The sequence below is a fragment of the Jaculus jaculus genome, chromosome 19 (assembly GCF_020740685.1).
Source record: "Jaculus jaculus isolate mJacJac1 chromosome 19, mJacJac1.mat.Y.cur, whole genome shotgun sequence".
In the NCBI taxonomy this organism is placed as follows: Eukaryota; Metazoa; Chordata; class Mammalia; order Rodentia; family Dipodidae; genus Jaculus; species Jaculus jaculus.
Genome location: NC_059120.1, coordinates 38110403 through 38137681, shown reverse-complemented (window position 1 = coordinate 38137681; position 27279 = coordinate 38110403). Strand labels below are relative to the sequence as shown.

Below are 27279 nucleotides of genomic sequence, written 5' to 3'. Positions count from 1 at the left end.
CACATCCAGATAAGGAGGTGCATGCCTGCCACCCCAGCTACTCAGGAGCCTGCGGCAGGAGAACAGGGTTCAAAGCCACTCTTGGCAACATAACAAGACTCTGTCAAGAGGGCTGCAGAAACAGCTTAGTGGTACAGCATTTGCCCAGCATATTTGAGGCTCTGGGTTCAATCCTTATTATTAATGGGGTGAATGACTTCACTATTTGAAAGAATCTGAAATCACTGAGATAAGAGACTACATGAGCATACAACTGAAGGGAAGAATCTGAGCTCTTCTAAACCAAATCCCACTGGTTGCAGATGCAACACCTGATCCCTAACTCATCTGTAAATCTCCCAAACTTACCTCATGTGTGGGGGTCTGCTTTAGCCCAGCACATTTATTCCATTTTATGAACTGGTATCCTGAGTTTGCCTGGGACACTCACATATGTCAATGTTTGTAACCACATTTAATAGTCTCTGGGTCAAACAGTTGGAGGGCAAAGTTCTGACTTTACCCCAGTTCTCTTTTCATTCATTTTTACTCCCTCCTTTCATCATTTACATAAAGAATTTGGTCACTATCCATTACAAAGTAATGAATGCACACACCTTTAATCCCAGCACTCAGGAGGAAGGCAGAAGTAGGAGGATTGCCAAGAGTTTGAGGCCATCCTGATACTACATAGTGAATTCCAGGTCAGCCTATGCTAGAGTAAAACCCTACCTCTAAAAACCAAGACAAAGTAATGAATGTGACATTCATATGGGATGAAGAGTGGCTCACAAATGTAAGCCCAACACTAGAGACAGAGGCAGGAGGCTCATAAGTTCAAGACCAGTCTGGGCTACAGAGTAAGACCTTATTAAAGAAAGAAAAAGAGGCCAGAGAGATGGCTCAGCAGTTAAAGGTGTTTACTTGCAAAGCCTGACTGCCCAGGTTCGATTCCCCAGTAACCACATAAAGCCAGATGCACAAAGCGGTGCACATGTCTGGAGTTCATTTGCAGTGGCAGTAGATCCTAGCATGCCCATTCTCACTTTATCAGGGAGGGAGAAGGAGAAAGAAAAGCCTATTTGCCCTGGACAATGTTCTGTTCTATGTTTAAATATGAAAGTAACAAAATCAATTATCTCACTAGTACCTTGGAAAGCTAAGAAGTGTTGGAACATGACAAGTTAGATGAAAGACCTTTGGACATTTTTCACAGCACAAAAGATCTCCTCCATTTTGGCAGACAGCACACCAGTCTTCATTTGGGTCATCATCTTTGTTATTGCCGTCCCCTCCAATCCTTGCCGACCTGTGCATAAGGCTTCTAACTGGAGATTTTCCATTAACTAGGCTGCCGAGCCCTGACTGTTTGCAGCTTTCATTCATATCTGTAGGTTCAGTTTTCACATGGTTCTCCAGACTTGCTAATGTATCCAACTCACTCTCTAGATGCAGGTTGGTTGAGAGAGGTGGTGTCAAGCTACTCTCAGGACTGCTCAACTACAACAAAACAAAGACAAACTCTTGAAAAGTCATTTAATACTTACTGTATACAGTATATGTAAGAGATTATGTTTATACATATTAACATAACAAATTATTTTGTAAATCACATTAGTGACATAAAAGAATGAAAGTAATCCCCAAATTAATCAGATATGCTAATTTGAGACTTTAGGGGTTTGTCTCTGTAATATTATGTAACTCAAATAATAAGAAAATTAAACCAGTAAGACCACTCATTGAGATGTGATCATAGTTATTTTCCTTAAGAGCTAACTATGGCATTTTTCCAATTATAATAACAAGTATTTTGTAATAATCTGGCCATCTGTCATCCTACATAGTAGACAGACTATGATAATGTGAAACTGACCTTCTGCCACCTTTTGTGCCCATTTTTATAAGAGTGCTTTCACACTAAATTTTGGCAAAAAAAAAAAAAAAGACATTGTTACAAACATAAGGTTAAATCAATCTGTTGTTCTCTAACCACATATGCTATAACGAATACAGTAATGGCTTGAGATTCCCACATGCCAATAATGTATAAGTAATACCTTGTGTAGAAGAAAAAACAAAAACTGAAATGTTCAAATGAAGATGGACTTGGATCTTTCTTCACTCTGTTATAAATTTTATTAAATATTCTACCCAAGGAACTCTAAAATGGCTAATAGTTTAGAAACCAAACAGGCAACTTTGTCATTACAGTCTCTGATCATTCAATGTTCATATGAACAATCTTAATGCTGAGCTCTTAGATCATGGATAATTTCTAAGGCTTTACTGTTGCCTGAGATTTCATGTGAACAAGATGATTAATAAATTCCAAAGAAATCAAAACAAAATTTAGGGCTGGGGAGATGGCTCAGTGGCTAAAGGTGCTTGCTTGTAAAAAGCTTGCTAGTGACTGGAAAAAATGGCTTAGTGGTAAAGCGCTTGCCTGTCAAGCTTAAGGACCCACATAAGTCAGACACATAAAGGTGAGGCAAGCACAAGGTTGCACATGCTTCCTAGGTGGCGCAAGCATCTGGAGCTCGACTAAGTGGCTGAGGCCACAGCAAGCCAATTTTCTCTTTTTCCTCTCTAAAAAAAAAAAAAGTCTGCTGACTTGAATTCAATTCCCTGGTACCCACATAAAGTGATATGCACAAAGTAGCATGTTCTCTTTCTCCCCCACCCCAACCAAATTAAAAAGATAGAACAAAATTTAGCATCATGAGCCAGGTGTGGTGGCACACGCCTTTAATCCCAGCACTCAGGAAGCAGAGGTAGGAGGACTACCGTGAGTTCGAGGCCACACTAAGACTACATAGTGAATTCCAGGTCAGCCTGAGCTACCATGAAACCCTAGCTCAAAAAACAATAGCAAAAAAAATTAGCATCATGAAGTAAATACAAATTCAAAGACAACTGCAAGTGAGTAGTTAATGCAAGTTACTTTTTTTTTGGGGGGGGGGGGGGGAGTCCAAGGTAGGGTCTTAAAAAGTTAGAAAAAGAGATATTTGGGGACTGGAGAGATGGCTTAGTGGTTAAGCGCTTGCCTGTGAGCCTAAGGACACTGGTTCGAGGTTCAATTCCCCAGGACCCACATTAGGCAGATGCACAAGGGGGCGCATGTGTCTGGAGTTCATTTGCACTGGCTGGAGGCCCTGGCGCGCCCCTTCTCTATCTGCCTCTTTGTCTGTCACTCTCAAATAAATAAATAAAAATAAACAAAAAAGATTAAAAAAGGATTGTGTTAGGCATAAGAACTGAAAGTCATTTATTTAAATTTCCCAAGGGCATATAGTCAGTCACATTTACTAAGATGGAAGGTCAGTGAAGTGAACTTAATCAAATCCCTGTCAGAAGCTTACCATGCAGGCACTCCTCCTGCCATCTTCTGTCTTTTCTTGTTTCACAGCTCCTGAAAAGCTACATATTTCATCTTCTGTTCCAGGTTCTTGCTTGACCTTCACTTGATCAGATTTGAAATTAAGACCTGTCTTCTCAGCAGTTCTTCCTGATGACCCACAGCTGACAGGAAACAAATAAAGGTCATGTGCATGACTGTATGACAAAATAAAATGGAAGTAGTATTTAATAAAGGAGAGGGCATCTAATACCATAGTTCAGAGGGGTATGATTCAAGCCCACCTTCAGATCTCAGAAGACCCTAAAATCATACCACATGGTCCAAGGAACTTGCACTCAATCATTTAAGGACTCTGGCAAGCAATCAGTTCTCCAGGCCAATACAAGCTGAGGATTCCTTGCATGAAAAGCTTGGGATTAAGCGTTTTAAAAGAATTTTTTTTCCAGATTCTAAACTATGTGCATAGACAGGGTGAGATATCTTGGCATAGGACCCATGTTGAAACATGGAAGTCATTTGTGTGGCCTGAAGGTAATTTTGTACAGTGTTTTTAGTTTAATTTTTTTTTTACATTTTTTTATTTGCAAGGAGAAAAAAAAAAAAGAGGCAGAGAAAGAATGGGCGCAACAGGGCCTTTGCCATTTACATGTGCCACTTTGTGTATCTGGCTTTGTGAAGGTACTGGGGAATTGAACCCAGATCATCAGGCTTTGCAAGAAGCTCCTTGAGTGCTGCACCATCTCTCCAACCCTTGTATGCAACATTTTAAGTGCAGCCAATATTAAAACAATTCAGATTTCAAGTTAGGGATGCTCAGTTTATAGTATAAAATGTCAATGACTGCTTCTTTTTACAAACACAGTTTCAATTTTACCTTCTTAAGCAGCTAAAGAAAACAACATCAGCAGAAGTAGATCATGAAACTTCTAAGGAAGATAATTTTGGATTTGTTTATTTACTTATTTATTTTTGGTTTTTCAAGGTACAGTCTTGCTCTAGCCCAGGATGACCTGGAATTCACTATGTAGTCTCAGGGTAGCCTGGAACTCATGGGGATCCTCCTTCTACCTCTGCCTCTCAACTGCTGGGACTAAAGGTGTGTGCCACCACACCTGGCTGTTTTGGGTTTTAGAGGGCAATTGAAAGAAGAGGAATGTAAGTAGCAAATAACCTGTAAGTAAGTGCCTTACTTATACCAATATAATAAGGAAGAAGTGAGGTACATGACTAATTAGTTCTACCAAAAACACAAAGCAAAATTCCTGTGCAGAGAAGTGACTGGTTAAGACTGTATGGCTACTCTGAATATGCCATCACTCAGCTTGTATTTTCTTCTAAAGCATTGATTATTTAAGGTATCATTAAAAAGTCAATCAAGTATTTACTAGGTACAGTCTTCAGAAATAACTCTCCCTCCCCACACACCAAAACATAATTATCTAGTATCTTAGTTAAAATTGTATTTGTACTAAATTACTTAAAAGTACAGAGAATAAAAAAGGCAATGCTTATTGTATTTGATCTTAAAAACTATGAACTCCTATTTCTTAGTTCTACCCACTAAGAAACAATTCAGGAGCAATGAATGCCCCTAGAATCTAGAAGAAAATTTAAAATATATTGAAATAAAAGTTCATACAATAATAGCATTCACTGGTTACAGTTGGATGTGCTAGGAATCAATTACAATGAAAAGCAATAAACAGAATTAATTGATGACAGAAAGCTTCCCTCAACAGAAGTTCTAAACTAATAAACAAAGGAACTTCATAATTAATATTTTAGCCAGTAAATAAAATAATGATGGTCAATAATATCTACCACACCCTTAATAAAAAAAATCCTAATTAAATATTAAGCACACAGTACCACAACTGAAGTATTCTTGTCTTCCCTTCTCCCAAAACAAACATAAATCTGACCCAATCTTTGACCTAAATGCCAATGTAGACAGAAAAAACAAAAGGCAAAGTATATAAATGACAATATGGGAGAAAGATGGAAAACTCTATAAAACAACCTCATCTACAACCAAAATGCTGATGCTCAAGTAAACCTACCTGTTGATAGCACTGTAAACAACTACTTCAATCTGATTCCAAGAAATCATGATACTCACCTGCCTCGACTGCCAGTACTGGATGTACTAGGTGGTCTCACAGGTGTGTGAGAATTGGATAAACCTAAAAAATAGTTAAGTCAAGCTGAGTACCAATACATTTATAAATGTTCAGAATTTGACTATTACAACCCAACTCGGAAACTCCTGTAAGTTAGAGGTGGCTGTAAGGTCAGAGATGGCATATACAACCATTCGCAGGCATCAATGCTTCTTTCAGCCGAGTGTCAATGGGCACTAAACAAGAAGGTCTGCAGAGCCCCTGCCAGTGCTCTCACAGGCCTCACTTCTACACAGCTGCCCTTTACTTTTTGTTTGTTTTTTGATTTTTGTTTTCAAGGTAGGGTCTCACTCTAGCCTAGGCTGACCTGAAATTCACTCTGGTCTCTCAGGGTGACCTCGAACTCAAGGCAATCCTTCTACCTCTGTATCTCAAGTGCTGGGATTAAAAGCATATGACACCTCATCTGGCCTTTTACTCTTTTTCTTTCTTTTTTTGAGACAGGTTCTCACTATGTAGCTAAGGTTGGCCTTGAACTCTTGACACACACACACACACACACACACACACACACACGGCTGCTGGGAGTTCGAGGCCAGCATGAGACTACATAATGAATTCCAGGTCAGTCTGGGCTACAAGACTACAAAAAAAAAAAAGTAAATCTTTGGGCTGGAGTGATGGCTTAGCATTGACAAAGCCTAAGGACCCAGGTTTGATTGCCCAGCACCCATGCAAGCCACATGCATGTGCTCTCTCTCTCTTAAATAAATTAAAAAATACATAAAGGATTTAAAAAATAAACTCATGAGAGTCTCAGTACAATCACATGGTAGTAAGATCAATAAAACTGGGATTTTTGATTGAAAGAGAATCATACCACATGGACATTCTAACAGTTAAGAATAAATTTAGGGGGCTAGAGAGATGGTTCAATAAGTAAAAAGCACTTGTTAGTCAAGCATGAGGATTGGCATTCAGGTCTCCAGAACCCATTTAGAATCCAGACATAGTGACAAGTATCTGTAATTGCAACCCTCCTGTGGTGAGATGGAGACAAGAGAAATCTGAAAGCTCATAGCTAGCTTGGCATACAGAGCAGTGAACAATAGGAGATTGTGCTTCAAGAGAGAAGGTGAGAACCAACACCCTAGGAGCATACCTACTACTGTCCTTATGCTAAATGGACAGGTTGTCACTTCCAAATATTTATGTTTATACCTACAGAATAGTGCTCTTATCAGCCTCAATCACAGAAGTTTCTTTTTACAGTGGACAGAGGCTAACGGCTAAACCACAGCAGGCACAAGTGTTAAGAGTGACTACTGCGGTGCTTAGCCCTAAATGAGACATCAAGTTTCACACCCCTTAAAGGTTGGAGTACAAGGAAGTGGGGGTGCAAAGAATGTAACAGCCACAGTTTGGGGACAAGTGCTATGGAACACTCATTTTCTGGACACAATATGGCTGTATGACTATTGAACTCACAGCAGCTGTGGTCTCCCATATGAGACTGAGCCTGTCAACATTCCATCATGTATTAGGAGACCCCACTCCTCCCAGAGGAGCTACTGGTAAGGTGCCTATACACCAGTAAATAACCCCTCACCCATGTTCATGTAAGCATCCTTAACTGAACTCTGTGGGACACATGTACCACAAAAGTAGAAAGGAAAAGGGGGGGGGGGTTAGTGGGATTGAGAAAAGGAAAAGGGAGATTAATTGGGGGTATGTGATATGATCAAGATACAGGTATCCAAAATGTATTAAGTTGTCAAAAATAACTTCACAACTAAAAACTGTGATCTCAAAAACACAAATTTCAGCTTTTATTTACTATTACAACTTGAAAATTCATTTGCTTTTCCTCAACCTTATACAACAATTTTTCAAATCATTTTATTTATTTGTTTATTAGATACAGAGGGGGACAGAGAGAGACAGAGAGAATGGGCAAGCCAGGAACTCTAGCCACTGCAAACAAACTCCAGACACATGTGCCAAAATGTGCATCTGGCTGACGTGGGACCTGGAGAATTGAACCTGGGTCCTTAGGCTTTGCAGGCAAGTGACTTAACTGTTAAGCTATGTCTCCACCTCCATTTTTTTTTTCATTATTTGAAAAGTATTTTAAGCTGGAGAGTTAGCTCAGTTGCGTAGAGCGTGATGCTAATAAAAATGTCTTAAAGTAGGTCAGAACCAAAGACCCTTTCAACTGATCAATTGATCATATGCACTGTAAGATATGAGACACAGAAAGAAAGTATACTCCAAACCCACCAGTAAATGCAGAGAGTTGGGTATGTTAACATTCTCAACAGTGTGTCAGGCATGTCTTGCTTATGGTCCACAGACTTATGCATTCCAGAATAGCTATGAATATGGCTCAAGAGATTTTTATTTGTTTATATGAGAGAGAGAAAGAGGAAGACAGAGAGAGAATAGGTATGCTGGGGCCTTCTGCCACTGCAAACAAATTCTAGATGCACGCACCACTTTGTGCATCTGGCTTTACATGTACACTGGGGAATCGCACCCAGAACATTAGGCTTTGTAAGCAAGTGCCTTACTACTGAGACGCCCCTGCAGCACTCAACACTTTTTTTTTTTTTTTTTTTTTTTTGAGGTAGGGTCTCACTCTAGCCCAGGTCAGCCTGGAATTCACTATGAAGTCTTAGGGTGGCCTCGAACTCACAGTGATCCTCCTACCTCTGCCTCCCAACAACACATTTTTAGATGTCAATATTATGCCAGAACGTCAAAAGGTTGAATTCCCCTGGTAGGCTGTAAGTATATATTTAGGTTTTTGTTTTGTTTTGTTTTCAAAGCAGGGTCTCATTTAAGCCCAGGGTAAACCTGGAACTCACCACACATGGGGATAGGTATGTGTTTAATATCACTTCAGGTAGCTAAAGACTGTCAACACTATTTGAACAACAAAAGGGAAAGGAAGCCAGGCATAGTAGTATACATACAGCTTTAGTCCCAGAATTCCCAGAGGCTGAGGTAGGAGGATCATGAGTTCAAGACCAGCCTGGGGCTACAGAGTTAGTTCCAGGTGAGCCGGGGCTACAGAGAGACCCTGCTTCACCAAGGCAAAGGGAAAGGAAAAATAACCTTCCAAAAATTTATTACTGTGGTAGTTAATTTTGTTTATCAACTTGGCCAGGACATAGCAAGCTGCTATCTGACCTTACACCTGTTCATATGCTGCTGTGAAGACAACAGACCTTGAGAACAGCAGGTTACCCTCTTCAGTGCAGGTGGGCCTTATTTAACTAGCTAACGACCTGGCAAAGTTGGAGCTATTAATAGCCTTCACTTTCTCTATAGGAATTTTGATTCAGACCCTACTTACTGTAACTCTTCCTCACTCTCCAGCCCTTCAGTAAGACCTGCAGATTTTGGACTTACCAGTATCCACAATCACATAAGCAGGTGATCCAATTCCTTAGTATCATTCCTCTCTCTTGTCTATCCTCCCTGCTGTACCACGCGCACGCACGCGCGTGTGTGTTACACATCTTCACACATACTTTTCTTGCTTCTGTTACAGAGAACCCTGACTGATACAGATACTAAGAAGCACTTTTCCCCTTAAGGTGTTAAAGAAAGGAAGCAATATTCCAAGATAAAAATGTGTTTTACCTGAAGATCCCGGAGATAAAGCAGAGGGCCCTGGGGAAGGATTCATGGTGCTTGTAGGCTGTGGGGGTAGATGACTGCCTGAGATGTATCTACTTAGTAGATTATCTAAGCTACTTGAGCCAGCATCTTCCAACTGAAAGATAAAAAAAAAAAAAAAATGCATTTGATTTGACTGAAGCTGAGGAAAAATTAATAATTTTGCAAGTGTTTCTATTTATACTCATTAACAAACTAACCAATTATCCAGTACCAAGTTCAACTTAACTATTTCTTCCTTAGGTTCTTTTGAGAACCCACATAGTACAGTATGTGACTGAAACTATATGTTAAGGACCAGACATCCAACTGCTTAAGATGAACCTAATGATCCACTAAGTCTTGTATGTTCGGGTACAAAGATGGTTCTGATGTTCTACAGTACTTACTTCTACCTTCCTCAAAACTGTTCGCTACTACCACCAGTACAGTGTTCGTACCCTTGTCCACTTGTCGACAGTCAAATAAGAATCAACTCACCCAAGAAGAAATGCTAGCCTGTCAGTAGTCAACTTTAAGCTCTGACATATTCTTCCACCCTACAGAAAACCTTCAGCCATTATTATACACATACATAAACTATCAAAGGCAAAAGCAAAGTCAACAGAAATCTAAACCCTTTTCATACTTGCTTAGAGTCACAGTTGGATAAGGTCAGGAGATGAGGCACTATAATTTTGGGCTGGTTCTCAAAATAAACATGTTTCCCATCTTTAAAAGATCACATCTACACTACAGACTAAGATACAGAATGTGATTATTATAGAAAATGTTCATGTAAGGAGAAAGAGAGCTGGATAGATGCCCTAACAGTTAAAGGTGCTTGCTTGCAAAGCCTGACAGTCCAGGTCTGCTTCCCCAGTGCCCAGATGCACAAAGTGGAGAATGTGTCTAGGGTTCATTTGCAGTGGCTAGAGGCCTTGTGCGCCCATTCTTTCTGTCTCTCTCCTTGCAAATAAATATATAGAGAGGAAGTCAGGGCTGGAGAGATGAAAGATGGCTCCCAGGTTAAAGATCCTTTCTTGCTAAGCCCCAGTTCTCATGTAAAGCCAGATGCACAAAGTGGTGAATGTGTCTGGAGTTCATATGCAATGGCTAGTGGTGTATCCATACTTTCTCTGTATCTCTCTCTCAAATAATCAAATAAAGAAATAAAATCCCCAAGCTGAAGGTGAAAGAGGGACGAATTAGTTAGAAGGATAATTAAAGGTTAATAGCAGTTGGGCCTGTCTATCACATGGTCATCACATGGTCACAGCTATTGGTTATAGATTCACTTGTAAGCTGTAACTATAGCAGAATCCGTAGTTGCAACTCAAGTCAACTAGACACTATAAAGAAGAGGACTCCTAAAGGTGGGTCACAGGTAGATATAAGGCTTGCATACCACATAAAAACAAACTGGGGAGGGGAAGTGACTCAAGACAGGTGTGAGAACCCTACAGTACTTACCTCTACTCTCTACCTACAATTTATACCTCTACTTAAATAGACAGCCCCTAAGGTTGAAGGAGTGAAAAGGTCACGAAGAAGTGAGCCATCATGATAATTAAAAGACTGGAAAATATTGATTCATTAATTTCTTATACCAGTGTTCTTTAGCATCCCTGAATAACTACATGGAACATATGATAAATGTTATATACTTTTTGTGTGAAGGTGAAAAGACATTACAAAGGAAAAATGAGCTATGACACTTCGTGGAGGTCATCATGAATGGGGGAAATCAATGAACTGCACTGAAGATGAAAATCAAGCTGGGTGTGGTGATGCATGCTTAGCACCGGGAACTCAGAAGGCTGTGGCAGGAAGATCATGCTTGAGGGTAGCACAGACAACAACTGAGGCAGTCTCAAAATTTAAAAAAAAAAAAAAAAAAATCGAGGCATTGTAGCCAGGGGGAGGCAAAGGAATCAAATCACAGTAAATCATTTTACTATCACACTGGTAAAGATGGGAGAAGGAATGATAAATCTAATCCACAGTGGAGAAGTCAGTGCAGAAACGGAAAACTTACCCAGGTGTGGTGGTGCACACCTTTAATCCCAGCACTCAGGAGGCAGAGATAGGAGGACTGCCATGAGTTCAAGGCCACCCTGAGACTACATAATCTATTCCAGGTCAGCCTGGGCTAGAGTGAGACCCTACCTTGAAAAAACAAAACAAAACAAAGAAATGGATACTTTAGCAGTTCAAAGCACTTTCTTGCAAAGTCTGATAGCCCAAGTTCGATTCACTACTACCCATATAAAGATAGATGCACAAAGTGGGGCGCAAATGTGGAGTTTGTCTGCAGTGGCAGGAGGCTCTGGCATGCCCATTCTCTCAACTCTTTGTGCTCACAAATAATTTTTTTTTAATTTGTCAACATGTATGGAAATTTAAATGTGTAGTCACTTTTGGTACAATTATCACATTTGTACCAACACCTTAGAAAATACTTATATTTAAAATTATGTGCTTATTTTCTGTTAATGCAAATTTTCAAGTTTGCAAATTTTCAAGTTTTCAAATTTGGTATTAAGGGGCTGGAGAAAGATCTCAGCAGTTAAGGTGCTTGCCATTAAAACCTAATGACCTGGGTTTGATTCCCCGGTACTGTAAGCCAGATGCACAAGGTGGCATATAAGTCTGGAGTTTATTTGCAGTGGCTAGAGGCCCTGGTGTTCCCATTCTCTGACCCCTGCCCCCCGGAAATAAGTGAATAAAATATTTTTTTAAATTTTGTTTTTAAGGTATAAATGACATATAACAAATCTATTCAAAGTTATCTCAATGTCCTCAGTCACTGATACAGAATTTATCATTTTTTTTTTAAATTTTTTTTTGGTTTATTTTATTTATTTGAGAGCAACAGAGAGAGAACGAGGCAGAGAGAGAGAGAGAGAGAAAGAGAGAGAGAGAGAGAATGGGCGCGCCAGGGCTACCAGCCACTGCAAATGAACTCCAGACACGTGTGCCCCCTTGTGCATCTGGCTAACGTGGGACCTGGGGAACCGAGCCTCGAACCGGGGTCCTTAGGCTTCACAGGCAAGCGCTTCCAGCCCCAGAATTTATCATTTTTAAGTTTGCTTTGTCTTCCTAAAACTTTACACAAATAGGATCACATGGTATGTACTTTTTTCAATGCTGCATATTTTTTTTTTTTTTTGGTTTGTTTGTTTTGAGGTAGGGTCTCGCTCTAGCCCAGGCTTACATGGAATTCACAATGTAGTCTCAGCCTAGCCTCGAAGTCACAGCAATCCTCCTACTACTCACTGCCTCCAGAGTACTGGGATTAAAGGCGTGTGTCACCACACCCAGCAGCCACATAATTATTTTGACATTTATCCATGATGTTGTTTGTACCAAGTTCATTTCTTTTTATTTATTAACTTTTTTCTCAAATATATTTTATTTGGGGGGGCACGCCACGGCTTCCAGCCACTGCAAACGAACTCCAGGTTCATGCGCCCCCTTGTGTATCTGGCTTATGTGAGTACTGGAGAATTGAACCGGGATCCTTTGGCTTTGCAGGCAAATGCCTTAACCACTAAGCCATCTTTCCAGCCCATTTCTTTTTATTATTAAAATTAATATATATCGGCAGGGGGGGTAGCACAGGCCTTTAATCCCAACACTTGGGAGACAGAGTAGGAGGATCACCATGAGTTCAAGGCCAACCTGAGACTACATAGATAGTAAATTCCAGGTGAGCCTGAGCTAGAGTGAGCCTCTGCCTCAGAAACAATAAAATTACATATTGTACACATACATGAAGCTGCTATAATTATCTTTGTATAGACACACACACTGTTTCTCTTGGCAAATAAATAGAAGTGGGATGGCCTGATCACTGCAGTACATGTATGTTTAAGTGCTTGAGAAATTGCTCAACTGTTGTTTCACATGGCTATCCTAGTTTATATTCCCACCAACAGTATGTAAAGGACTCTAATTCCTCCATTTTCTCATTAGTATGGTTAACATAGAGCCTTTAAAATGTAGGTCATCCTAATAAAAGTGTGTCACATTTTATCTCACAATAGTTTTATCCCAGCACTCGGGAGGCAGAGGTAGGAAGGAAGATTGCCGAGAGTTCAAGGCTACCCTGAAACTACATAGTAAATTCCAGGTCAGTTTGGGCTACAGTGAGACCCTACCTCAGGAAGAAAAAAAAAAAAAATCACCTGTGAGCATTTTGGTGTACACAGCTGGTGGCTGTGCACAGAATGCTTGGCCTTTGGCTGTGACAACCCATCAGGGCCGATGAGGGACACTGACTTCCTCAGTTCTTGGTACAGGTTGGCAATAGCTACAAGCCACTGAAGCTGGGATGTCCTGATGTTGGTGCTTGAACTGACTTATGCCAGTGATCACACAATAGTTCAATGGGGAAATGTCTCTACTACGGTGAAGCATTCTTAAATGTAGGAACCAGGGGTCCATGCACTGTGGTAGAAATTAAAGCAGAATAACTGTGCCAGGGCAGTGTGGCAAGTTCTTCATGTTCCCTATTGTTTGACTCTTATGAGGTAGGTACTACTGTCCCATTTTACAGATGAAGAAATGGGAGCTTGAGTTCCCCACAAAGAATACCTCTTTAACAAGTACTCTTATATATGTAACTTGGGCTCCTGGAGACTTGGTGTCCTGGAATAACAGTGACAATCAACAGATGAGACTACTTTGGGGATGTAGAGCCACAGACAACAGAGCTGTAAATAAATGCTTTGTGGTAATTGATCTGAAGATAGTATAACAAAATTTGGCTAAATGGAAAGTTTTTTTAAATTTTTATTTATTTTATTTTATTTCTTAAGATGAGGACCATCTTTATTACCAAGGTAGAAAATTATTCTTGCACTTATTTTTTCCTTGTTTTTGAGGTAAGGACTTGCTCTAGCCCAGGTTGACCTGGAATTCACTATGTAGTCTCAGGGTGGCCTACAAACACACAGCAATCCTCCTACCTCTGCCTCCAGAGTGCTGGGATTAAAGGTGTGCGCCACCATGCCTGGCCTTTGGAAAGTTTTTTTTTTTTTTAAAGGAGTATAAAAATGGCACTTAAGGGACAGATATTAGAATATATAGATAACAAGTGCTGGAGAAAGACTGTATATGGGAAGAAATAGGACAGTTTGGCAAGATGCAAGGTACCTACTGCATGCTAGGTCAGGCTCATTTCTATGTAATACCCAGTTACCATATACACAGTAATATTTTATTATCCTGTATGCTAGTTATAGATATTTTTCTAGAACCTTTAAGGTATTTCATATTTTGAATCTAATGACTATTTCATGCATTGTATACACCTTTCTAAACTTCTTGTATTAAATACAATACTCAAATTCAGCCTTACAAGTTTTTAAAAAAATATTTTTATTTATTTGAGAGACTATGAGCATACCAGGGCCTCTTGCCTCTTGCTGCTCCAGATAGACTACATACACACATCACTTTGTGCATCTGGCTTTACACAGGTAGTGGGGAACTGAACCTAGGCTGATAAGCCTAGCAAGCAGCAAAAGCCTTTAGCTGCTGAGCTGTCATCGCAGCCCAAGATAATTTTTTTTTCTTTTTTTTTTTAATATTTTATTTATTTATTTGAGAGTGACAGAGACAGAGAGAAAGCTAGATAGAGGGAGAGAGAGAGAGAATGGGCGCGCCAGGGCTTCCAGCCTCTGCAAACGAACTCCAGACACGTGTGCCCCCTTGTGCATCTGGCTAACGTGGGACCTGGAGAACTGAGCCTCGAACCGGGGTCCTTAGGCTTCACAGGCGAGCGCTTAACCGCTAAGCCATCTCTCCATCCCCCAAGATAATTCTTTAATGGCCATATTTCTGTGTATGTTGGTGATAGATCAATCTATATGGCAGAAGACATTTTTAACTGAAAGTGGGACTGGTCAAGACCTAAAGGAATGGACATGAGAGCAATCCTAGGGGATGTGGACAGTTCTGTGTATAGGTAACTGGAAATAGCATGTCAAGCAAAGGGGGAACCAAGGACATAGGCCCTGAGGTGTCAAGAGTACCAAGGACCTATGTGGGGTGACTTCCTCATAATGCTAAGATTTAAAAAAAAAAAAAAATGAGGGGGAGAAAGCCAAAAGTGTGATTTGTAGAAAGGTGTAGTGCATTACTTAAGTAATCCAATGAAAGTGGGTCGAGAGGAATAGTGTTTTCTAGGTGTTGTCATGATGAAAGCTGTAAAACCATATGGAGTATAAAGTCAGATTAATTTTCAAGACTAAACACTGGTTTCTACTCATCCTCATGATCTGAAGACACTTGGGAGAACTTGTGGAGATCTCAGTGTACACCAGTGCAGCCCTAGATGTGCTATGGTTTTCTAAATAACTTGGGTGGTAAATAAAAGGCTTTTTGTGTTTGTTTTTCGAGGTAGGGTCTCACTCTAGCCTAGGCTGATCTGGAATTCACTATGTAGTCTCAGGGTGGCCTGGAACTCACAGTGATCCTCCTACCTCTGTCTCCTAAATGCTGGGATTAAAGGGGTGTGCCACCACGGCCAGCTTAATAAAAGGCTTTTTGATGTTAAAAAGTTTCCACACCCTGTGGACCAGCTAACAGCTAGAAAAAGCTATGGGAAAGAGAAGTCATCTACAGTGGTGATAAACAGCAGTGGACATTGCAAGCCTTAAGATTGGTCAGCTAGCCCAAATGTGACAACTGGTGCAACAGTGGCATGTCTATTATGGGAGAAGCAAAATGCCCTCTTAATTGGGACTGGAGGCCAGTTCCACGGGAGGGAATACATGCCTGGTACTGAAAACCTAGTCAAGCGCCTATGGCAGGGGAGGTCATGAGCCCTAGCGGTGGAACACCTACTGCTGTCTGGCTAAATGCATATTATGCTCACCAAACTGCTCTGTAAGCACTTTTCTTAATATTTGTACCGATATATATTAATGCTACTCTCATTTTTGGTTAGAAAGGCTTCTCTTTTCAGATGGCGGTGACCACTGGGATGTCTCAAATGGTACCATAGTGCAGAGAAGTGACAGAGGAGTGAGTGTTCAGCACTAAAACATCTCTATCACACCTTCCAAAGCTCAGGGTCCATTGTGGAAGAGGTGGCAGAAAGAATGCAAAAGCCAAAGGAAGGGTAGGACTACCTACAATGCAATCTTCCAGAGACACAATGGCCTGGATATCCATAACCTCACACTACCTGGCACTACCTACACAAGACTATCATAACAGGAGGAAAAGATGATGACATCAAAATTCAAGAGAGACTAGTTGAGAGGGGAAGGGAATATATAATGGAGGGTGGATTTGTGAGGAGGGTGGGGGAAGGGAAGGAATTATCATAGTTCATTGTCTATAACTCAGAAAGCAATCAATAAAAAAGTTTCCATGAAGTCACAGAAGTAAACTTGGCAGGCAGAACTGTAAACTGAGTAGAAAACTCAGTATGAAATGGAAAAACGAAAACTTCTCTTTCTCTCTCTCTCAAATGAATAAATAATTTTAAAAACTTACAAGCTCGGGCTGGAGAGATGACTGAGCAGTTAAGCGCTTGCCTGTGAGGCCTAAGGACCCTGGTTCTAGGCTCTATTCCCCAGAACTCATGTTAGCCAAATGCACAAGGGGGCGCATGCATCTGGAGTTTGTTTGCAGTGGCTGGAGGCCCTGATGTGCCTATTCTCCCTCTCTCTATATATATGCTTCTTTCTCTCTCTGTCTGTCGCCCTCAAATAAAGAAATAAAGATCAACAACATCAACAAAAAATTACAACCTCTTGGAAAAGTATGTACATTTAATAGGTTTCATTATGTAACATAAAATGTCAAGCTATAATTTCAGTAGCTGACAACAGGAAGAAACTGTAATTGTTACATGTATAGGCTAAATACAGATTAGGCCAGCAATGTTCCAGAAATATACAGACTATTAAGATGAGAATTTGGGCCACTAGGGAAGTGCTCACTGGGAGCAGAAGGCAGTGAGAACCGAGGAGATAAACCTCTCACACATCAGCCAGGACCCAGGTGAAACCACAGAGGAACTGGCAAGATGAACAAGAGCTCTGCTTACATGGCGAGCCTGACAACCTGCACCAGGCTGATGGAGACAGACACTGAGGACACTCAAAACACACCAAAGCAGAAAAAATCCAGATGCTACTGAGAGTCCAACACTAAAGTGGACTTAAAACACACCAACCACGGCTCAGGGAACTTTGCAGAAGAGACGGCAGAAAGGCTGTAAGAGCCACAGAGTGGGAGGGTATATCCAGAGGCATGGCCTACCCCCCAACAATGACTGACTGCTGCTCTCTTAACTCATAATGCACAACCCCATGGTGAATAACAGCAATCCCACTGAGGAGGACTCACAGAAGAATGGGGGAGGGGGAAGGGGCATGGAAGAGGGAAATGATGGTACCAATACATGATGTCCACATAAAGTTTCTATTTAATTAAAAAAAATAGAAAATAAATAAATATTTTTAAAAATGAGAATTTTGTCCATAAACCCCATTTTGGGCTCATTCACTAAGGAGTGTGAACTTGAGTCTCTGGGAAGCTTTAAAAACATAGTGTAGGGAAACTGAACTTAGAGTTAACTACTCAGGACTGACTTGTCTTTCACTTTGGAATTTTGATATTTTTAGATTATAATAATGTAATGGGAGGATTAAGATTTTCTAATATGTAAAACCATTTTAATGTTACTTGATAAGAAAGCATTATCAACTGACATTAATGTCTAATGCTTTCATATTAAAATATGTCAGCACAAAAAATTGTGTACATGCTAACATGCTCATGTGTGAGTATGGGCACACTTGTGCCACAATGCGCATGTGGTGGTCAGAGGACAGCTTTCAGATTGGTCCTTGACTATCCACCTCATTTGAGTCAGGGTTTTTCACTCTACTGTTCTTTGCTGGGCTTTCCTTGAGCTTCCGGGATAGTTTGCTATCTCTACCTCTTACAAGTGGCCTGGGGATCTGGCTTGAGCAGTGAGCACTTTACCCACTCAAGATATCTTTTCAGCTCTCCAACACTAGGGTTTTCTTTTTTGTTGTTATTGTTGGTTTAAATTAATTAATTTATTTGAGGGGGGGAGGGAGGGAGGGAAGGAGGAGGGAGGAAGGAGGGGGGAGGAGAAAGAGAGAGAGAAAGGCAGATCAAAGAGACAGAGAGAGAGAATGGGTGCACCAGGGCCTCTAGCCACTGCAATAGAACTCCAGACGCATGTGCCACCCAATGAATGCATCTGGTTTACATGAGTTCTGGGGAACTGAACCTGGGTCCTTAGGTTTTGCAGACAAGCACCTTAACCCCTAAGCCATCTCTCCATCCCTAGTTTTAAACTTGATTTTTCTAATGATTATTGCTGCACCTTTTCAAACTAGCAGGCCTGTTTTCAATTGAGACATGAAAAAAAACTAACAGTTCATTAACAGAAGCACTGAAAAACACAGCCCCCAACAAAATTAAATATATCACCATTTTAAAAATAAGAAAACTACATGAGCTGATAAAAACGAGGTATTTTCATTTTTCCTGATTAACTTTTACAAAACCTACAATGTGTTGCTTTTGTAAGGACTAGAGTCCTTTTTAAAAATATTTTATTTTTATTTATTTATTTGAGAGAGAGATACAGAAATAAGCAAGTAGACAGAAAGAATGGGTGTGCCAGGGCCTCCAGCCACTGCAAACGAACTCCAGATGCGTGCGCGCCCTTGTGCATCTGGCTAACGTGGGTCCTGGGGAATAGAGCCTTGAACTGGGGTCCTTAGGCTTCACCGGCAAGCGCTTAATCGCTAAGCCATCTCTCCAGCACTCTAGAGTCCTTTTAAACATTTAAAAAATTTTAAATTTTTTTAGAGAAAGGGAGGGAAAGAGGGAGAGAAAGAAAAGGAGAGAGAGAGAGAAAGATAGAAAGAAAAAGAAAAAAGAAAGAAAGAAGCAAGCAAATAGAGAGAATTGACACATTAGAACCTCTGGCCACTGCAAATGAACTCCAGATGCATGCACCACCTTGTGCATAGGGCTTATGTGGGTACTAGGGAATAGAGCCTTGGTCCTTAGGCTTTCCAGGCAAGTGCCTTAACTGCTAAGCCCTGGGGAGATGGCCCAATGGTTAAAGGCACTTGCATGCAAAGCCTGCTACCCTGGGTTCAATTCCTCAGTACTCACATAGAGCTAGATGCACATGCATCTGGAGTTCATTTGCAGTGGCAAGAGGCCTTGGTGAGCTCTCTCTCTCTTTCTCACATACAAATAAATAATCAAAAAGTATTTTTAAAAATCTATGCAATCTGCAGCCACCTGGCTGGAGACAATGTCACTTGGTGGATCTTAGGGTCCAGCCCTAAGGTGTGGTGGTGGGTTTGAAATTCCAATCTAAAGATATACAAAGTGCTTAGTTTCACCTGGAGTTCCTGAAGTGTGCTCTGTGGTCTTTGGCTTGTGCTTCTCTCTCTCTCTTTCTGTTTAAGCCTGTGAAAGCAGGGCCAGCTTCTGCCATGATGGAACTTCCCCTGGATCTGTAAGCTTCAATAAATATCCCTTCCTCCATAACTGTGCTAACTACTTTGGGGGAAAAAAAAAAAAAAGACTACATCGTGAATTCCAGGTCAGCCTGGGCTAGAGAAAAACCCTACCTTCAAAAACCAAAACAATAAAAACAATTAAAAAAAAATCCTATGCAAAGCTGATAGGTTGGAACTCTCTTCACACCTATTACCAAAGTCTTCAAAAATGGCTTCTCATTGGCCTTAGGATATTCAGAATGCTTTGTGCAGCTTACAAATACCTTATACAATCTGGTTTCTTTTTTCCTCTATAAACTCTGTAGTCACTCCTAGTGTCTCTTCCCTTCTCTCATTGGCTTTTCTTCAGTTCCTTTTTTACCTCATGAACTCTGAAATTTTATTCCTTTGACCTCAAAAAATTTATGCTTCCTGTAATTCCTGTTCAGCCTATGGGTTTCAAAAAGGCTTTAACAATGGTTAATTAGGGAAAGGAAGTCATTTTCTTCAGTGCTATAACTACCAGCAAGTTGTTGGGGAGAAGGGTCACCAGAAATGGGAAGGAATAACAGAGGGCACTGGGGATGAGGGGAGGAGTAACGGGAGGATTGAATATGAACAAAATACACTATATACATGAATGAAATTGTCAAAAGAAAAGTACACTGAGAAAATACAACCCAGGGAAACAACAATACAACCCAGGAAAGACGGCGCAGGTCTTAACCTCCTGTGCAAGCATGAGGACCTGAGAGAATGTTTAGAATTTGAACCCCAAGACCCACTTCAATAGCTGGGATGACTACACACATCTGTAACCCCAACATGCATGGGCATGCAAACATACACACACATGCACACGCAGAAAGATATTAAAAAGTCACAAATCTAAATTCACTCTATTACACTATCTCCTATACTACATCTACGTGCTTTCACACCTTTGTACTTCTGCATACCTAACTATCCTACCTGCAGTTTTGGCCATGAACAAACACCTAAGACTCTGATCCTTCAAGTCCATGTATAAGATGAGCTCATATGAAACCTACTTGACTTCCACAGACTAACCTGGAGTTTTCTCCTGCTGCTCCAATTATCTTACTGTTTTGATTATTTATAAAATTTATCTCCCTATTGTAAGGGAAACCCAATGAGGTCAAGGACTGTTTCTCTGCGATTTTTACATAATGAGTCCTTAGTTCCTAGTGTGTGGTAAGGTCTCAAATATTTGTTATAGGAAATAGACATTTTAATAATGATCCATGTTTCCAGAAACACACTGCCATCCATTGTACTGTGCTAAAATCTTGGTCTTAAATCTAATAAAAAGACTATTGTTAACAATTATAAAAAAATACGAGCTGGGTGTGGTGGCGCACGCCTTTAATCCCAGCACTCAGGAGGCAGAGGTAGGAGGATCGCTGTGAGTTCAAGGCCAACCTGAGACTATATAGTCAATTCCAGGTCAGCCTGGACCAGAGTGAGACCCCTACCTTGAACCCCCCCCACCAAAAAAAAGAAAGAAAATACTAGTAGGGTGTGGTGATGCACACCTTTAATCCTAGCACTTGGGAGGCAGAAGTAGAAGGATTGCCATGAGTTCCAGGCCACCATGAAATTACATAGTAAATTACTGGTCAGCCTGGGTTAGAGTGAGACTCTACCTAGGGAAAAAAAAATACTAACATACATTAATGCTCTAAAACCAACTAATCAAATACATGTACTCTTACCATAAGTGAGACACTAAAATAAGACAATATAAAACAATTTTCTATTTGTTATATTTTGTTACTTTCTCACATAAAGAAAATGTTATTTTTAAAAAAAATTTAACATTTTTCTTGGTACCTACTACCATTAATATACCTGATTTAGTATGAACAAAGACCATATACATTAATAATAATTTCTTACCTGTTTCATTTTTTCTTGTATTTTATTACTAACTTGTGCCTTTTCATGCCCTCAAGTCACTGTAAACACAATTTCTCTTATCTAAAACAGAATCCCTATGCTGAGCAACTAGACCTGTAGGCACTGTACAATTCAGATCTTAAGGCAGTTCTTATTGGTTAGGCCAAATAGTTTGAAACTGCATCTCTACATTTCATGTTAAATTTAACCTGTAGGCTATGTAGGTGCTTACACTAATGTTAATGTAGGGCTTTCTTTACATGAAATCTTAATGTAACCTAAAGTTTCCACTCCACCATAATTTTATGAGACCACACTATATATGTGACAGATCATCAATCATTGTTTTAGGGCACATGACAATTTTATACCTCTAACTAATCTTCCAAATTCCTACTGCTCAGTGATGTCATCTGCAGAGAAATGCCATTATTCACATTTGTGGTAACAGTAATACAGAAAGACCTGCTGCATGACAAGCTATATAAAAGTACAATTATGTATAGCACGTACCTGATAATGAAAAGCTGATCAGTATTGGTTTATGTATTTAATATTTTATTTTATATTTACTATAACTACATATTGTTATTCTAGAGTTTATTCCTTCTATTCATAAGAAAGTTTACTGTAAAAACAAGTTCCCATCCTGTGCTATGCTGGCTGCAACCTCATAAATCTCACATTTACTGCATTTCTGGATTCCATGAGGAGGCCATTGTGAATGGCTAAGCTAATACCGTCTCTGTTGTATAAGCACATTCTATGTTCACACAATGATGAAATTATCTAACAAGTATTTCTCAGAAAAGTACTTCCATTGTTAAGTGGAACGATAAGTTAGTTATAGCCTTAATAACTTGCCTTTAAAATTTATTTGCAAAGATTTATCTTACAAATTATGCATTATTTGAGGAAATACTGTTCTGAGAACAATAAAGTCCATCACTTTATTGGCAGCTGATGATGATGAGGTACATATTCCAGTACTAAAAGGTTACTGTAAATGTTCTATAACATTTAGGTTTGTGTGATTTACCATCACACACACACACTTTCCCACGACTTCGTATTATCCAGGAGAGCATGCTGATAAATTTTGTTACTGAGTATGCCAAATAAGGATAAGTACCTGAACATGGTGGCACTTGCCTGCTATCCTAGCACTTGGGAAGGCTAAGGTAGGAAGACTGCAAGTGTGAGGCCAGATCTGTTTAAAAAAAAAAAAAAGAGTCGGGCATGGTGGCACACGACTATTTTAATTCCAGTAATCAGGAAAAGACTAAGGTTGTAGGATTGTTGTGAGTTTGAGGCTAGCCTGGGATTACACAGTAAGTTCCAGGTCAGCCTGGGCTAGAGTGAGACCCTACCTCAAAAAAACAAAAAGAAAAAAAGGAAGGAAGGAAGGAAGGAGGGAGGGAGGGAGGGGGGGGAAGGGGGGAAGGGGGGAAGGGGGAAAGGGGGAAAGGGGGAAAGGGGAAGGGGAAGGGGAAGGGAAGGAAGGTGGCTCAGCAGTTAAAACAACTTGCTTGAAAAGCATGCTTATCCAGGTTCAATTCAAAACCAGCACATACCAACTGTGACCCAAAGGCCTATGAAAATGGGAGACAGAGCTAGGAGAGGCCAAAGTGAGTTCCAATACAGCCTGCACTATAGTGAGACTCTGCCTCAAAACCCAAAGGTATTCAGATTTATTATATGTCCTCTCAGGGTCAACACTATAAAATGCATCATCATTATTATACTAGAGATGGATACTTGCATAAAACAAAAAGTAAGTCAGACTGGGAGAATGCTATTTAAAACAATTTCTACTCTATATATACTCTGTATAGCTGTAATGATCAGTACAAAGATAAGTCAATAAATAACCAAGATGACTTGGTATTTACATTGTTTGTTTTTGTTTTACATAAATAATGCTACCTTGTCTGCTCCCTACATGACCTCCCTCTTCTAGGTTTTTATTTTTTTGTTTTGTTTTGTTTAAACTATACCATAGAACCCAAAGGATGCAGGGCATGGGAGAGTGACTGGAGAATTGCAGTTTGGAGTTGGGGGGAAAACACCAGCTCAAGGAAGTACCCGGATGAGAAATAAGAGAGGGGAATGGAGAGATGGCTTAGTGGTTAAGTGCTTGCCTGTGAAGCCTAAGGACCCCGGTTCGAGGCTCGATCCCCCATAAAAAAAAATCCATTAAGGGCTGGAGAGATGGCTTAGTGGTTAAGCACTTGCCTGTGAAGCCTAAGGACCCCGGTTCGAGGCTCGGTTCCCCAGGTCCCACGTTAGCCAGATGCACAAGGGGGCGCACGCGTCTGGAGTTCGTTTGCAGAGGCTGGAAACCCTGGCGTGCCCATTCTCTCTCTCTCCCTCTATCTGTCTTTCTCTCTGTGTCTGTCACTCTCAAATAAATAAATAAAAAATTTAAAAAAAGATAGTGTATTCTGTTTAAAAAAAAAAAATCCATTAAACTGTAGACAAAGGAAGAACCAAGAGCCCTAACTCAGAAGTTTCACGGCTTCTTGCTTCCATGATGGCCAATGAAGGAGATAACTCGCTACGCTCCTCAAAGGTTATATTCACACTTAGAAGAAAATGTTCTTAATTCAAATGAACCAGAAATTCCATAAGGCACTGCCAAGATGCTTGTCATCAAAGAAATATCACAACTGAAAAGTATGCGAAACTTCACAGGTCCATGATTCATCTACTCTTCCTCACTATCATTTTTCCCCTTTCTAGTACATTTCTATCATTTGATCTACTTTGCCTGTTCGAAGGTGGTAAAAATTAGGAAGAACTAACCTTTAGCAAAGCTGATAATAATTCATTATTGTACCTGCTTAGACAGTCTCATAACATAAAATGTTCAATTTCCTGAACATTGAAATACTCAGGAATACTAATTTTAATATTCAAGATCTACACTATTTCAGAAAGTTCAAAGAAATGTTGGTCCTAAAATTAAAAAGCAACACAACAAAACCTGAAATATACCTCTATCTCTTTAATTAACGAGGCATTAAGTGACGGACTCATTTAACTTAAATACAAACCTGTATAGGTGGAATATCTGGCAACGATGGAAGGTTTTCTGGATTGGTGACTGAGGGGATTAGTTCTATTGCTGTAACAGATGGGCTGGTGGGACCTCGGTTTGCATTTGCCATAGTTGCTGTAGTAGGGCTTGTTGGGTTGATTGGGTTGTTGTGTACCGATACGACAGGAAAGGGTCCAGCGTGCCCTGGGTTTGAATGCTGTTAAGAAAGGAGGCAGTACTGTTATTTGATCTGCCATCTAAACTATACCTTTGTAACAATTTCAAGTTTAGAAAGAATGCTCACATGTTTGATGGCTTGCATATACAAAGAACAAAGTGGGCCCTCTCAAACTTACGCAAAAGAATGGTTCAAACCTACTCTTTTCAACTTTATTACTTTAATTGTGTGCAGCATCTAGTGAAAAACAGACTTGCCAGTAATTTTTCAGCTTGGTTATGTGATCTTACTCCAAAATAAGAATGCATGAAGATGATGTAGAAACCTCAAAGTTTTCAAACAGTAGACTCAGACCACACATACAAATAATTCATTTAAATTATTTTAAAACTAAAAATGCTAGGGCTGAGGAAATGGCTCAGTGGGTAAAACTCTTGCCACACTATCAGGGAGACCTAAGCTCAGAATGCCAGAATCTAAGTAAAGCTAGAGGACTGTAATTCTAGCACGCCTATGGCAAGAGCACCCCTGGAAACTCAGCGACCAGCCTGGCTCATTTACACAGCAGTGACAAGGCCCTTCCTCAAACAAGTGAAAAGCAAGAACCAACATTAAGGTTGTCTCCTGACCTCCACAAAGATGCGGCACTCATTCTTCCTCTCCCTCTCTCCCTCTCTCCCTCTCTCTCTCTGACACACATGCCCATGTATGTTTGAGTGTGTAAATAAAGAATGCTAGCTAGTTGTGGTGGTACATGCCTTTAATTACAGCACTTGGGCGGCAGAGGTAAGAGGATCACTCTGATAGTTCAAGGCTACCCTGAGACTATGCAGTGAATGCCAGGTCAGCCAGGACCCCTTCCCTGCCCCCCGCACCCCCCCCCCCACCAAACAAAGAATGCTAATAGTCAGGGCTGGAGAGACCTGATGGCCTGGACTCGATTCCCCAGTACCAGATACACAAAGTGGCACATGAGTCTGGCATGCCCATTTCCCATGGCCCTCTCATGTCTCCCTCCCTCTCTCCCTGACGAAGAATTTAAAAAAAAAAAAAAAAGAATACTTATAATCAGAGATTTCTGTAGGGGCAATTCTCAAATCTAAAAATATGTCCTGAGAGCTTGATTCTGTGGTCTCGCTTTTTTTTCACACTGTTCCAAGAGATGAAAAATTAAAAAAAAGAGCAGAGATAATCAAGGGTACAACTAAAAATAATAGGTTGAATGTTGAAAAATAGGAAAGTGCGGGCATGGTGGTACACACCTTTAATCCCAGCACTCAGGAGGGTGAGGTAGGAGGATCGCTGTGAGTTCAAGGACACCCTGAGACTACCTAGTAAATTCCAGGTCAGCATGGGCTATAGTGAGATCCTACCTCCAAAAATAAAATGAAAGAAACAAAGAAAAGAAAGATAGGAAGGTGTCTCTATAACCTAGATAACAAAGTTTTAAATACCTGCTGATTGAAAAACATGAGGACCTAATAGACCTGTTAGTAACAAAAATAATTCATGATGGTCCTAGATCTGAGATCTATGTAAGCTGATCTTAACATCTAGAAAATGTTCAAAGAACTGAGGAACATTTCTTTATTTTTATTTTATTAAAATAAAATACTTTTAATTTCTAATTAAAGTATGCCTTTTTGAACAATTTTCTTGAGCATCACATAAAAAGACTAGCAAGGGGCTGGAAGAAATGGCTTAGCAGTTAAGGGGCTTGCCTGCAAAGCCAAAGGACCCAGGTTCAATTTCCCAGTACCCACATAAAGACAGATGCACAAAGTGGAGCATGTGGATGGAGTTCACCTGCAGCAGCTGGAGGCCCTGGCATTCACGCCTGCCTCTCCCTCTCTCAAATAAATAAAACAGAATTTAAAAAAAAAAAAAAAAAAGACTAGCAATAGGGCTGGAGAGATGGCTTAGCGGTTAAGTGCTTCCCTGTGACGCCAAAGAACTCAGGTTCAATTCCCCAGTACCCATGTAAGCCAGATGTACAAGATGATACATGCATCTATCTGCCTCTCCTACCACCAATAAAGAAAATATTTTTTAAATACAAGCAATAAAAAATCATTGTTATCTTATTCTAATAAGTAACAGTATACAAACATATACAATTGAAAGATATAAAAGGCTTCAATTTATGTTGTCTGATATTCTTAAACCATATAAATATACTTTGTTCCTAAAATTGTATAAGAATATAATGACAGTATAATCTACATGAAGTTCAAAGCTTGCTAGAAATTTAACAAAAAATATTACTAAGAACTTTTCTTGCAGAAAAATCACAACAGGTTAGCCTATCAAACATGAACATAGAAAGATAAAATCCCAGATGACGTCAAAGTGAAATTCAAAGAGAAATCCAATGAAGAGTTAACTAAATCATTTGGGATTCCAGTAGGTACATTTAAGTTACGATACAAATCTTTTTTTGTAGTCTATATTTGCAATAAGCTAGGATGAGTATTATTGTTACATAAATGTATAAAAAG

At 40.1% G+C, this 27279-nt stretch overlaps 1 protein-coding gene across 2 annotated transcripts in view; it reads right to left on the bottom strand.

Annotated features, from left to right (window-relative positions):
• Trim33 (tripartite motif containing 33) overlaps positions 1 to 27279 on the bottom strand; it is a 151447-nt gene that overhangs the window by 17516 nt on the left and 106652 nt on the right. For both annotated transcript variants that reach the window (XM_012950936.2, XM_045138090.1), the window contains exons 11-15: positions 24620 to 24820; positions 9109 to 9241; positions 5460 to 5523; positions 3342 to 3501; positions 1130 to 1479 (exon numbers count right to left, since the gene is read on the bottom strand). In XM_012950936.2, coding sequence (XP_012806390.2) covers positions 1130 to 1479; positions 3342 to 3501; positions 5460 to 5523; positions 9109 to 9241; positions 24620 to 24820 — 908 coding nt within the window. The remainder of the gene's footprint in view (positions 1 to 1129; positions 1480 to 3341; positions 3502 to 5459; positions 5524 to 9108; positions 9242 to 24619; positions 24821 to 27279) is intronic.